General features: G+C 38.4%; 1 protein-coding gene across 1 annotated transcript in view; it reads left to right on the top strand.

The window, feature by feature from the left end:
- Positions 1–9,430, top strand: part of Plcb4 (phospholipase C beta 4) — a 427,861-nt gene extending 418,431 nt beyond the window's left edge. The window contains exons 35-38 of the mRNA XM_004634291.2: positions 1,307–1,364; positions 2,001–2,087; positions 5,278–5,314; positions 7,448–9,430. Of these exons, the coding sequence (XP_004634348.1) occupies positions 1,307–1,364; positions 2,001–2,087; positions 5,278–5,314; positions 7,448–7,536 (271 nt within the window). The 3' untranslated portion in view covers positions 7,537–9,430. The remainder of the gene's footprint in view (positions 1–1,306; positions 1,365–2,000; positions 2,088–5,277; positions 5,315–7,447) is intronic.
- Positions 9,431–15,090: the final 5,660 nt, after the last annotated feature.

A 15,090-nucleotide genomic window follows, 5' to 3' on the forward strand; every position in this document is an offset into this window, starting at 1 on the left:
AATGAAAAATAATAAGTAAAAAAATAGTGCTGAAATAGAATGAAAAGGAACACAGAGCATTCTCAAAACCAAGTTTGCTATGTGAAAAAAGTTACCCAACTCAGGAAAGTTTCAGCAAGACTGATCAAGAAGAAAAAGAGAGCATGAATTACCAGTGTTGGAAATAAAAAAGAGAACACACTGTGGAGACAGTACTTTTTCTTTTTAAATAAGGGTGTTGCAAAAAATACAAAAAATAAATTTGAAAATAGGTGGAGTGGAGAATTACCTAAAAAATATAAATACCTCTAACTGACTGAAAATGAAAGTCTGAACATATTTCTTGTTGTCACTGAAGTTTAGTGAGTTGCAGATCTGTTTAGTTTCAAGATCCAGCCCCCATCACTGGTAATTAAAGAAATGCAGTTTAAAACAACAGTGCAGTCCCACTAACAAGGGGTTGGACAACAGTGTGAGTGTACAGTGTGTCCAGATTTTGGCAGAGATAAGGGAAGAGCGTGACACCCAAACAACAGACCAAAGTGCAAATTAGAACAACTGCTTCAGAATAGATGAAGTTGTGCATATCCTACCGATGGGCAAGTTTAGAGTGTCGCCCACATGCACAGGGAGAAACATCCTAATTTCATTTATGTATTCAACAGACATTTACGGTGCCGAGTACTACAGGGCCTGGTACACCAGATCACCATGGTAGTGTGTGGAAAAACCACATTTTTTCATTCATGGTAGCCTGAAAATGTTGCAGTCTTTTCCTCAATGGAAAAAATCTTTACAGAAGATACAATAATGGAATCCTATGAAATGCAGACATTTGCTCTAAAGCTTGAGAATAAATGATGAGTTATAAAAAGACGCTAAAACTATATTAGTATTAGGGTGAATTTTGAAAACACACAAAGCAATACTGGTGCATTAGCATTACTTGAGCATTTGGTAGAAATGCAGAACTCCAGGCACAGCTCGGGTCTACCTCCGACCCAGCAGTCAGACCCTGTGGGACCCAGCAGTCAGATACCTGGGAAAACCCAGAGCTCCAAGCCCTGCGGGTCAGACTCTGAGGATCTCAAGGGTGGGCCCAGCAGTCTGTGATTTGGGTAGTTGCCCCCAGGGATTTGTGTGCACCAGAAATGTGGGATGCACTAGGACATATCACACATGGACAAAACCATCTGGTGCAGCACTAAAAATTAAGAGGAAGAGTAATCCTATCCTGATAGTTAAATAGAGTAAAACAGGCTCTTACTGATAAAATGCTAATTCCATCCAATATCATGCAAATGTCATTTATCTTTATTGGTTTTAGGCGAGTCAGGGAGTTAAACAGCAGTAACACCAAGAAGTTTCTAGAAGAAAGAAAGAGAGTGAGTATTTTTTTCATTTCCTTGGTTACTTTTCTTTGTAAACACTATGAACAATAGAATATGCTTAGATACCAGCATTGAGCTAATTACTTAACTTCACTTTTTGTCTACACTAAACATTCCAACTTCTCTGCTCCCTGAAAGCTAAAGTAATTTATTGCCAAAATCTTTCATTATTTGATACCATTTTATATAGAAAACAAAACCAATAATCTCCTAAAATTTTATCAGGAAGGATTTTTTTTGGTAAGAATAATGAGGTTAAGCTCTCCCAGATGTCAGTCTATTTTTCTTTCTTTTTTAAAAAATTATTTCCTGGACTGGGGAGGTGGCTCAGCAGTCTAACAACCTGCATGGCAAGCACAAGGACTTGGGTTCGATGCCCTGCCAGCTCCAGAACCCCAGGTGCACCATGTCAGTGCCCAAATGGGGCATGGTGGTGCATACCTATAACCCCAGCACTGAAACAGGAGAATCACTGGAAGTCTGAACTGCGTAATGAGACCCTGTGTCAAATAAATAAATAAATATTATCTCCTGTACTTAAAAACTTATGAACCATTCCTCATTGTAAGTTTTAAGATTATAACCCAAACACTGGCAAGAATTCAGAATTCTGTTTTCATTTCTTTTTAGCTCGCAATGAAGCAGTCCAAAGAAATGGATCAGTTGAAAAAAGTCCAACTAGAACACCTTGAATTCCTGGAGAAACAGAATGAGCAGGTATTGTGCCTAAAATACATAAAAAAGTGACAGGCAGTGAGCAGATTCAGGGCACACGTATGTCATGGCCCGCAGGGCCTGCTAAAGCCAGGAGTCTGCATAGTATGAGGGAAGTGAGAGGAATTCACTGCGAGTTTTGCTGTATTTTCTCCATTCCATCCAAAAAGAACAGAAAGAACATTTTTGGAAGAAGAAAGTGGCTTGTGAGAAAGAGACCCTCAGTGTGTTTGAGGACTCCATAAGTGACACTGCTGAAAGTGAATGGGCAACAAAATGGGGGTTACCAATCCTCTCTCTGCTTTTATGTGGAGTTTTATCCTTTGTAACCTATAGCAACTAATAGTATTCTTAAAAACAAATAACACAAGCCATTTACTTTCAACATCAGTCTAAAAGTGAAGTTATAAAATCTTCCTAGTGCTCACACATGGGATCTAACTTCACGCCTCCCTGACTGCAAACCACCCAACATGAGTGGACACCATTTTCTTGGTGAATTCTCCCAGCAAACCAAGACAGTAAATTAAAAAGTGCAAATCAAAAGTTAGGGGGATCACCCACTTGGTGGAGGGGGGGGCTTCTGTCCATCTCTTGGACAGAAGCTTTCTTTCCCCCAATAAATATATTCTGCTTCTAACCTTAAAAAAAAAAAAAAAGTTAGCAATCTCCAGCTGCTCCAGGAGTTACCAGTGCCCACATAACTGCATGTTTGCCTCCCTTGCAATCCAGGTGGGCTACAGCTCCTCAGGCCTCCACCAGGCCAGTTCAGCCTGCTCAGACTTCCAGCTGATGAGGCAACCTGATGTTCAGTTCAGCTTTTAACTTTCATTCCTTCTCAGTGCAAATTTCACTCTTGACATGTACATGGTGGGCAAGTTATTCTTTCTAGATGATTGCCTTCAATTTAGAGACTGCGAAGATGTTCTGATGAAGTGTGTACAATACATTGTTGTTTTGTATCTCCTCCCATCTAACAAGCAATCCTACGTAAGGTATCTGCCTTTTCAGCATAAGTGACTCCCAATGGAGCCAACTGAAGTAGGCATGCCGTTCAAAAAGTCCCTTTAAGGAAGTAATACTGAGCCATAGTTTATTGATTTCGTTTTTGGATTGCAATTGGGTACCAAATCCAACTTCTGCTTCCAAAGAGTCTTTGGAGAAAAGTTTAATTCACCTACATGTTTCTGAGTTATTCTCCACATTTACTTTTTAAGGAAGCGCTTCTATTCATGAATTATGTAGTAATCCCCAAAGGGGGCAAGACATGTTTATTGTCCCTAAGCCTAAACCATTTGTCCCACTCATAGATACATAATGTTCTAGTACAAGTCATGTTTTTCCTGTTAAAGTGCTTGCCAGAAAGTGTTCCTGGTGACATATGAGAATTGATTAAGGGGAAAGTGACCATCTCTAAAGCTTTAGGACCTACTTCAGTAATTCTGGGATAGATGGGGATAAGGATGCCATTCACAAGGCTTACCCAAATTCCTCCTTAGAGGAAGGGCATAATGAAAGGTAAGGCACAATTGTCTTAACTATCTAAATTAAGAAACTACTTAGAAATTATGGTGTCGCTTAGCAACAAGTTTAATGAACGTAAAGATGCTAAAAATTACTCATGAGTACAGTGGTGGTGTGGATCAGAGATAAAGAATATAGTTTCCTAATGTTTCTAGTTTTAGGACCAAAGAACAGAATGAAGAAATAACTGAGATTTTATACTAATACATGTGAAATCCAAACGATATCAGTGTTCTTGCATTAAAATACTTCATTAATGACAGTTGTATTCACTGAGTCATATGTGAAAGAGTCTGGTTTTTTTGTTCATAAAGTTTATATAATACCTTTTAAGATGTCATCAGTAATATCTCCCTCTTACAACTGATAACTTTGAATCACAGAAATCTTAGGAAAACACAGAACATGAAAAAGCTGGAATCAGGAAGATGTAATTAGATTCAAGGAAAAGAAATTCAATATATCGGGGATAGAATTTGGACTTGAATTGTTGTGTTAAGCTTTGGTGTATAAATGCTGATTCAGTCCGAGGTCTTTCTAGCATGTGTGCAAGACACAGAGAGAGAGAGGCCGAAGCTCTCAGTTCTGCACAGTGTACCACTGTCCTAGGCACAGAGCAAGAGACTATATGTCTGTCCTCACAGAAGGCAAGGTCTGGAACTGTGTAGTGAGGCTTCCTTCATCAGTAACTAACCATGGCATTAGCAAAAACGGTTCCCTGTCTCCAGACAAGTCCAAACTTCTAGAACAATCTCTTAGACCACTATGTAGCTCTAAGACTTTTTTTTTCCCCTCTGTTTTTAGGCCAAAGAGAAATTCTTTTAAACATTTCTCATAATATTCCCCCTTGTGATTTTTTTATTACTTCCCTGTGACATTTTTCCTATATGTTCTCCCAGCTGCCTCCCACATCCCCTATTTTGCATTAAAATACTGCATTGGTGACAGTTGTATTGACTGGGTCGTATGGGGAAGATTCTGGTTTTTGGTTCTTCAAGTTTATAGAATGCCTTTGAAGATAATAAGTTGTGCCTCCAGCTCACAGTAAAGCACAGATGGATCTATTTAATCACTAGAGCAGTGTCAAAGACATTGGGAAAAATAACTCAATCAGACATACGTTTTGGTCCCAATTCAGGCCCCTGACCTTATGTGCCCCTTCTTTAACCTCTTTCTGGCTTTCCCAACTTGGTCAGCCAGTTTTTCAGTTAACACTCCAAATTCCAGGGACTTTTTTTTTCCCACTCAAGTTTTGCCATCAACCTCCTAGCCACACAGTGTCTCATCCATCTTGACATGTGTCATTTAAGCATTAATGAAGCCATGACTGTCGCACCCAAATCTTAAAATTGATTTTTGTCATCAGTCCTATCATTTAATAAAGTGAGGCAAATGTTGGGGGAAAAGTCAGCTTCTCTACTCCCTGCCCCAGAAAAGAGGTACCGTAGGGGCTAATAGGCATCTATTGTTTGTTTTGTTCTTTTGTTTTTCTGTTGAGATCAACTGGGAAAAGTGTGTCACTAATAGGCGTGTACATGTTTTATTCTTAGCCTTTTGCTTTTCTGTATATGGTTTTGCATTCATTTCTCAAATTCACTTCAATATTCATTTATTTTGTTTGCTTCGTATGTATGACTCAACTTTGACATTACTATTTTTGTACAAACAGCTTTTGAAATCCTGTCATGCAGTGTCCCAAACGCAAGGTAGGACTGAAATTCTGATAAGCAAAACATTGCTTTCCTTCTCGACTACGTTAGTATTCTCCGTGCAAGCTCCATGTGCGATTCGCAGCTGGTCATCACTAATATCTGAAGGGTTTAAGCTTAAAAAGCTTCACTATTTCATGCTTGGATTTCTGATGTAACATTTAATCTGAAATGCCCAAAATCTTTAGAAAATTCTTTTGAAAGCGCTTTAGCCAACATTTCCAATTGCAGATCCGGGAAACACGTCATGGTGTAAAAACAACCCAGACATCAAGAATGAATATATATATGTATATGTATATGTATATATAATTTATTTTTATATGGACTCAGCACCTCCAAGCCTGGCTCATGGAGTCAGGTCATTCACAAATGCTAATACAGTCAAATTAATTTGTAACACATCCCAGCAAAAGTTTGTTGGTGATTTGTGAGAGTTATATTCTACGGGCAGAAATTTAAACAGTGTCTGTTTGTCATGCTCTCTGCTAAGTGTGGTCTGCCAAGGACCTTATTCATCCCTCATGAGGTAACCCTTCACCCCTCATAATTTATGTAATTTATTGTTTAAATCAAGACATTTTTGATAAAGAGAGCATTATTCTTAATAGCCAGGTATATGCTGGAATTGTCCCAGGCAAATGGAAATGAATGGTCACCCTGCTCATACAAGAATTTAGCTCTTGCAATAATCTTTTATTGTTATATACTTCCTTCTTCTAAACTATATTCAGTCATGTCTTTAAATACTAAAGGGGAAAAGCATATTTAGCATCAGATTATTTAATTTCTAGTGCTGATAATGTTTCACTGTCATCTCTTATGAATACTGTTTGTGTCATAGTTTCATGTTTGTATATTTTTCTCCATTTCTTCATTTTTTGCTAGAGTAGTAATATTTATCAGGCATAAAACAATATCTGGGTGGAGAGAACAGTTCATCACAAATTCTGCAGGTAGATATAATTCATTGATGTTGTTGAACCCATCCTCACCAAAACGAAATTGAAAGCCACAATATTGAAACAAGAAAAAAATCAGTTTGGTCTGTGAATTGAACTCATTTTAGTACAGAATTTCATTTGAGAGATTTAGATTTCTACTCTAATTATTTGAACAAACATTCTTTCTGATCTTCTGGTTAGTTGGAATACCAAAGCAGGCATGAATAGTAACATCAGAGCATTCAGAGTCTTCCTCTGATTTCTCTCTTTATATGTCCATGTTTCCATTCCTACATGTTGTTGAGTTCAAAGTAATATGTCACAGATAGAGGAAAAGGGTGCTTCCTCATCTCTCCAAAAAGGACACATATGTAGGTTGGGCCAGTGCATCTAGACTATTAGTCATAAAGTGCAAGTTGAAATGAGCTATTGGATTTCCCCTACATTGCCAAACAATGATTTATCACCAAGTCTTTACCTCCATCTGACACCTTTTCCACCTCTTAAATCAGCCCTTTGTCTTAGTGATGGCCCTAATTCGTGAGATTGAATTCATTATGGCATGCTCATTGGCAATCCATGAAAAATGAATTACACCAGAGAAATGAAAGCCTCCATCCATGGAACATGGGCAAAAAGATTCCTGGAACCCTACATGTTTAGGTTCTAGTCAGTGGACACTCCAACCAAACCAGTGTAATCTGCTCCTCCTTGATTTTTCTCCAACATTTAGGTTCTTGGGGGATGACCTTAGAGGTTAGGTTATTGGAGAAATAAATTGTACAGAATCCATGCTTATTCTAATAATTTTAAAATTATCTAGAGTTAAAGTAACATATCAAGCTGCAGAAACTAAATCAATTCTATGTGACATAGTCCAAATATCTGGTTCAGAGTCTTTTCAAGTGGTTTAATTGGTACTATCTAGACCAATCCGCAAAACCTTCCCGTGCATAGAAACTGCCTGGGGATCTTGTTAAAAAATATAGACCCAGATTCAGTAGACCTTGGGCAACCCCCAAGAGTTTGCATTTCTGAAAAGCAATATGATGCTGCAGATCCATGGACCACACTTGAATAATGAGGACACAGTGACAGCGTCAAATTTAGGAGCAGAGAGGCCACAGTTGTTAAGTGCCTTCCGGAGAGGATTTCAACATGTAAGGCCATGTTTCTGATGTTATAGGCGAAGGAGATGCAGCAGATGGTGAAATTGGAAGCCGAGATGGACCGCAGACCAGCAACAGTAGTGTGAAACTCCAAAATGCAGACTGAAGCCACCAAACTGCCAAGCGTCAAAAGATCACTCCCTGCTTCTGAGCACACACTCCATGAACAAAAACTGTTTTCTCCTGTGTTTCCTTTATGTATAGGGAAGATGTTACCTGAAACCACAGAGACTGGGGAAGACTTCTGTATTTTGGCTTCACAGTCTGAGTATTACATTTCCTTGGCCAAACAAAAGCAGCTGCCAATTCATACCAGTAAGGCAGAGTTGAACTGCAGATAATCCACCTTAAACATGTTTGTTATGAGAAGCAATCACAAATAAATGAGCTTGGTGTTGACAACTCTGCTTTGTGACCTATTAGAACATGTTTGAGCTGCAGCAAAAATAGTGCATTAGCAATTTAATAGCAAATGCATGCACTAGAAGAAAAACCAAAACTCTGTCTACAGATTCCTTTAGCAGCAGTGGTGGTCTGCTAGACAAATAATTTTGCAGAAGTTTTCTACATCTTAAGTTACCTCATCAGTAAGTGCCATGTCTTTACCATGCTGTAACAAGCTAATTTCCTGTAAAACTTGTGGAAATTAGTAGAACAATAAAGAAATATAATAGAAAAGTGTACCTGTGCCAAAACTCATCAATGCTCAAAGAAGAACTCCATTAGGGTCGTTTAAGAAAGTTTTCATCTGACACAGCTTTCTAGGAATTGCTTCTGCGTATTCCAGATATCACAGTTCACTGTTACACCATAAAGATTGTGGTTACTGACAAATGTTTGTAAATGTGACCATGTATAAAGTATTTATACTCCTTAGCTCACACAGCTATAGAGCAAAATCATCTGAATATTGCCACATGACAGCGATTAGTAAACAGGAATATTAGAACTCTGTTTTGCATGATACACACGCACTAGTTAAGACTAATCCATTCAGACATAGTTAGCCTAATGCCAAATACATACTGGTTAAATAAATGTGTGGCACAGAATATAATTTGAACTATCCAGACTTTTAGCATAATGAAAAGTCTGTCTCTATACATATGTGTATATGAATTATGTGGGCATTCTTGGTACTTCAAGTTCTAGTTTGAAAAAAAAGTACATAACTAATTTAATTTTACACGAAAAATATTTATGCAGATTTTCAGAATTTCATATCAAGAGATAACCTTTTTATGTCTATTAAATATCCAAACAATATTTGCTACAGTGTTAATCTGCATGATCCTTAAGCCTGCTGAAGTCTTATTGCAGACAGTGCGTGAAAAAGTATAATGCTGGGAATGGAGCCACGTCACCAGCGCCGGGAGCTAGGAGCAGCGCATGGGGGCCTGGGCGCCTAGACCTGATCAGATTACTGATTTTAGAACACAAAGCACCAACTGAATTGTTGTATATGCTTGTACAAATTGATTCTGTGTGTTCCCCTGAACAAAGCAGAGAAATTATGATACCATCCATATTGAAATTCAACCTCCAACTTCTCTAATAAAAGATAAAAACACACTTAACATTCGTCAGAGTATTTGCTCCCAAGTTGCTTTCTAGTACACTTTTTGCTTTAACATAAATAATCTCTTCATTATTTCATGTGCCGCCTATGTTTTTCTCTCAAACGACACAAAACATGTAGATTCTATTTACCTTTCAAGTGTACTGGCCTTATTGTTCCTTTGTTCATATTTATTAAATTTCTCTATATCTTAGTTTTCTTGACCATGGAATAACAGGGCTGGGATACATATCTCTCAGCACCACACCCCATGAAAAAGCACGGTTAACAAAATGTTGTCGTATTCGGATTGCCGATTTGCAGAGTCTGAAGGGCCACTCTTAGCACATCACAGGGCCTCTTCCACGAACTCAGCTAACCTCACCGTTCTGTAACTACTGGCAAAATTCATCACTTACCTCTGCTTTTTTATTTTTATTTTTATTTTATTTTTTTTGCGGAACCAGGGATTGAACTCAGGCCCTTGCGCTTACCAGGGAAGCGCTTAATCCACTGAGCCACCTCCCCGGCCCCAACCTCTGCTTTTTTAGAAGTACTACTAGTTTCACATTTCCCTGGCTGTTTCTCCTCTGGTGTTTCATCCGTCTATCACACCATATATATTTAGGTTTTCCAGTGTTATGTAATAAGCAAATATTTTTTTTTCAGCCCGTATTACTTTCAGTACTTGAGACATCTTAGTTCTCCCAACGGATCCGTTGTAGTAGGATTAAACTACTCTTGGCACAATCTGTAATCAAGAAATGTATTTTACCTGCTATTATATGTCCAAGTTTGCACCCAAATCCTGCATTGTCACTTAGTATTAAAAAAAAAAAAAAAACTTGCTAATTAAAATAACTCAGCCTCTTCCAGCTTCTTTTAAACAAAACTTTACTTCAGAAACATGCTCAATTACTCTAAGGTCAAATTCCCTTTCAGTTGTCCCGTCTCATTCAGGAGGTCTCACACGTGTTTCCTCAATGCTTCTGGCTACAAAGGGAAGCTCACTTATCCTTCTGGCGTCTGGAAGCAGCATCTGGCCTTCTGCTGCTTGACTAGCCCAGCCTGAAATATGCCTTTCCACTCAGGGGTCCAAGGTGAAGGGTGTCCAGGGTGAAGGACCCTACTCAGCTAAGTCTTCATTCCGGGCTCATTTTACTCCTGCATTCTTCTGGGATATGCAGAAATTCTAGACCTTTGGGTGCTGTAGAGGAACCAGAGGTGGTACCACTGATCTGTCTGTCAAAATGCCTCTTATACCAGCAACTGCTAGCGCTGTGTATTTGACACTGTGGAGACTTCAAAATCCACAAGGCATAGTGTCCTCTAGAACTACGTGCCAAGAAGCAAGGAGCAAGCCTGTTTACACTGTGCCCCAACGCCAGGGGTGCACCACTGTGTCCAGCCTGTTTTCAGGTTTAACAATGAACTTCCTTCTAAGCAATTTTAAAAAAGGGAAATCTCTCAATATCTATTTAGTAATCTTTTCTGTGTTCTTCTTTAGCTTTTTCATTCAATCACAATCTTCTTTGCATATAAATCTCAAATCTCATTTTAACCTTGGTTTTTCTTATCCTAAATCCCAATCCTTCCTTTCAGATCTGTCACGAGTTAAACAACCTGTGTGCACCTTGTATGTAATTAACAACAACCAAACATCAAGTCTCTTGCTCTGCTCCAGCCCGTTTGCACCCACACGCAATCTGTTGATACAGCCTATGAATTCTCTCCTTACTCTCTTGGAAGCTTCCCACTCCAGCCTTACAAAGTCTTTCATTCCTTAACAGTCAAAATGTTCAGCTTCTTTTTCATTCTCTTTACCCTTCCAATCCTTTCTGCACAGCTTAATCTCCTGAAATAGTTCTGCTTGTGAATATGGGATTCCTATCCTCTTATCTAAAGAAAAATATTAAACCTATTGGTAACAGTGTTACATTTCTAAACCCAACCTACCTCCTCATCCAGCCAATCAGAATTCATTAGTCTTTTTTTTATGAGCAGAATGTATTATTGAGGGAAGGAAAGCTCTTGTCCAAGAGAGGGACAGGAGGGGGGCCCAAGCAGGTGGTCTCTGGGAAGCTGTCTCTTCCAGGGACTTTTATAGAGGAAAACCATGCAGTGAGGTGGGCCTAAGGTGGTGGGGAAGACATGGGAACTCACTTAGGTGGGCATGAGGTGGGACAAAACTATGGTCAACTACCCCTTTCAGCCTGAAGAAGCCAGAGCGGTCATTGCCCATGGTTTCCTCATGGCAGTTCAGGTTACTTCTTCAGAGGGGGGAATGGTGTAGGCATTAGGAAATTAGATAGACATATTATAGGTGGTCAGACAGGACCAGGCCCTCAAGGAAACAAGATGAAAGATAAGGTGACTTTGCAACTTGGAAGAGACACACACTCCCATTTGGGCCATACCTCAAGACAAAAAAGGAAAGAAACAGCCACATACTTCTGTAGGGATGGGCATCAGGGAATGATATGCTAAATAGGTATCAATCACCTTGAAAGAGCCCAAATGAGTCACTAATCCAACCCCAACAGGAAGAGACCCTGTCCCATATTTATGCCTACTTACTACATGACTCAGTTCCTCATTTGGTACTGGATTTAATCAATTTTACCTGAGCAATGGTGCTTGTAATCCCATCACACTTCATTCATTAACAAAGCTCCCATCTTTTGTATCTACATTGCATGAGTGAGGCATATCAGCCCTTAATGAACAATCTCCCAAAATGACCCATCTACAAGATTCCCTTATTCTTTCAAGCAAGAAATATTCTACCCTCCTCCTTACATATCTATTTATACTTGAAAGAACACAGTAGACGTAAGACTTTTCCACCATTGACAACTAATTCCATCTTTGTTCATATACTTTCAAAGGACAAGTAGAACAATAACAATCAAATGAATGCTTAAATTATTTTCTGGGAACTAAAATGCAAGATATGTAACTGTAGCCTTGTACAGGAAATACCTTTTCAAAAAATCTTTAAGAAATATATTTGTGAGTGAAAGTCCATGCTTTTACCTTATGTCATCTCAATTCCAAGAAAACCAATTCTATTCAATTCTGTTTGTGTACTTTTAAAATAGCCCAGCTATCAAGTGACCACCAGGCATTTAGCCAGTGAACAGGACAATGTTAACTGGGGAGAGAGAGTGGGAGAGATGCCTGTATTGTTTACTTCTGTGTTGAGATTGTTTAAGGGATGCCTCATTTCAAACTCTAAAAAGCTACATCATCCTATCTTCCCCATAACTTCTGAAAGTCTAGCAGGGAACCATACTCTTCACCTTTGCTTTAGTGCTTGCTGTTTAACAGAATTCCAAGCACACAACTTTAATAATTGCATGTTTAATGTCATAACACATCCAACATGGTACTTTTGGAATGAATATGTATGAGCCCTCTTTAATAATATTTCATCAAACATGTTCTGCTTCATAGGTTAGAATAATGAAAACAGAAGGGAGCAAAGAGATGGTGAAAAGTAACAGCATCATTGCTTTCACTTAAAAGAAAAAATAAGTGTCCGCAGCTATCTTGATAAATGGAACAAAACTGCTTCCCCTCTGCTCCTCAAGCTACTTACTGGGAAATTTGGAGTGAGGAACAGTATTTTGAGCTGTTTTATCCTAGAAATCTATGAGTTCCCACCATATAATCCCATTTGGGAAAATTATCCCAAGGAGGTCACATTTATCCTGTAATCTAAACTCTCACATCATGATGCAACAGCTAGAATGAACTAGAACATACCAAAAGCATAACAGGACTAGGAGAGTTGGACTTTTGCTCACTTTTGAATTTTGATATTAGATGAGGAATGTTATACTGATTCATCAATATGCTTATTGCTTACCCTCATCCAGTGATGGGTTAATGTTGTAAAGATTCACAGGCAGCTTTTCATATTTTAATCTTTCACTTTTTCTAAGAAAAACTTGGTGCTTCTGTTAAGGTGTGGTGTTTATAATGGCATCCTGAGAACCACAGAAATATGTTTGAGCCCTCTTTAATAATATTTCAGGGGGCCAGGGAGATGGCTCAGTGGAATAAAAGCTTCCATGGCAAGCGCAAGGGCCTGAGTTCAGTCCTCGGTTCTGCCAAAAAATAATAATAGTAATAATAATAATATTTCGTCAAACATGTTCTGCTTCATAGGTTAGAATAATGAAAACAGAGAAGGGAGAAAAATTAAAACTATAACAGTGCAGGGTCTCACTACACAGGTCAGACTCATAGTGATCCACTTGTGTTCAACCTCCAAAGTGCTGGGATTACAGGCGTGTACCACCATGCCCAGTCTCAATTGCTGACTTAGCATGCCCCTGTGGTGAGGCTGGCACTGGGGATCTAACCCTTATAACAATATTGTAGGCTTATTTCTATTGCCTCAATGAGTCACATTCAAGCTATTGAGCCTGTCCTCAGCAGTTGAACTCGCTTCATTCATTGATCAAATATTTATTTATTTATTAAATACACACTCTTGTCCTCCACATTTTCAAATTTCTTTTCCTACTATGGCTATATTTTTAAAAATTATCTTCAGTACACCATTATGCCATATCCATGCAGTAGAGAGGTTCTGTTAACAAACCCATGTTTTCATGTAGAAATAACAAGACTATTTCCATGTCATACTGAAAATTGGAAAAAAACAGAGTTTATTGACGAAGTAGGCCATCAGATCCTTTCTGGGATACAGATCTTAAATGTATGAGGCCAGAACGCATTTCCTTGATCCTTACAGATCAGAAACAGGTCCTGCCTCGTTGTTTCATCTCTGCTTAAATACCTTCTTGGTTTCCATGGCAACCATGATGGCTGTGGTGGTTGTTGACTCAAGAAGTCATGGGATTCTTCTTTATAATTCTGTTTTCCTCTTACCTCTTTTATTTTTAGAACGTTTTAACAAGGGTGGGGAGGAATGAAGGTGTTGCAACTTTTTTTTAATTTTATTGAGAGATAAATATGAATGAGACAGTTTCAAAGCTGATTAATAAGACAGTTTTGATAATCAATACATTGTACATTGTTATCTTCTTAGTGGTTATCCACAGTACAAGAAGCAGACAGGATATTCTGTCCAAACACTGTTAGTACACCTCTTTATTCTCATTGAATTAAGCAAAAGTAGCTGTATATCTATCCTAACTATTTTGTATATATAAATACAAAATGATCTTTCCTTTGTATCCCCTTTTTTTGTTTAGTCCTGTCAGAGGTGAATAGTCTATTGACATCTAAATACTATAGGTGCTTGAACTCAGCTAAACAATCCAACACTGTCTAGCAGTCTATAACATTAGTGGGTTATCCTCAGAAGTTATTGACTTGAGCCTTTTACAGCTCGTCGTATTAATATGGCTTTACTTTATATACCTTGTTTTTATACTTTTCTGCTGGATAGTTAAGACCAAGACAAAGCAAGACCTATACAGCAAGAAATGTAACTTTTATATCTGAGAAGGTCAGTCAAGTACCCTCAGGATTTATCCTGTAGCCCTGTACTGCACTTTGTAGATCCTTTGTCAGTGCCTGACATGAGGATGAGTCACAGCCATTGCTTGACCAATTTGCTCTGTGGGAAAGCCTGAGAAAATGTTTTTTCTCTCCATGTGACTCTCCCCAGGCACACTATACATCATCGATCACATTCTTCTGTGGCTCCATAATCTTCTTGATCAGAAAATGTGGAGCACAACTGAGTTACATGATGTTACAGTACAGGTTCTCCTATGTCCCGAGTCTTCACGGACCTTGAAAGGCTAGGGCCAAAATGTTGGCTGACCTTGCAGCCCTTCCTTTTCTCTAATTTTGAACTGCTAACTTAGATTGTTAACCTTCTAAAAGAGAAGCTTATTATTAACCTGCAATATATGCAGTTTGGTTTACCCTAACTGTCTAAATATCCAACATCATTGGCATATCATGGAACAGGTATTTTCCATCAAATATTGGTATGTTGAACTTTAAGTCCTTACAGAATATGAAGGAAAAATAATTTTATAAAAATAGAAATAAGCATTTACATATTTTTACAAAGAAATTTAGAAATCTAACCATATACAGAATTGTAATAGGACA

The sequence above is a fragment of the Octodon degus genome, unplaced genomic scaffold (genome assembly GCF_000260255.1).
Source record: "Octodon degus isolate 3935 unplaced genomic scaffold, OctDeg1.0 scaffold00060, whole genome shotgun sequence".
NCBI lineage: Eukaryota > Metazoa > Chordata > Mammalia > Rodentia > Octodontidae > Octodon > Octodon degus.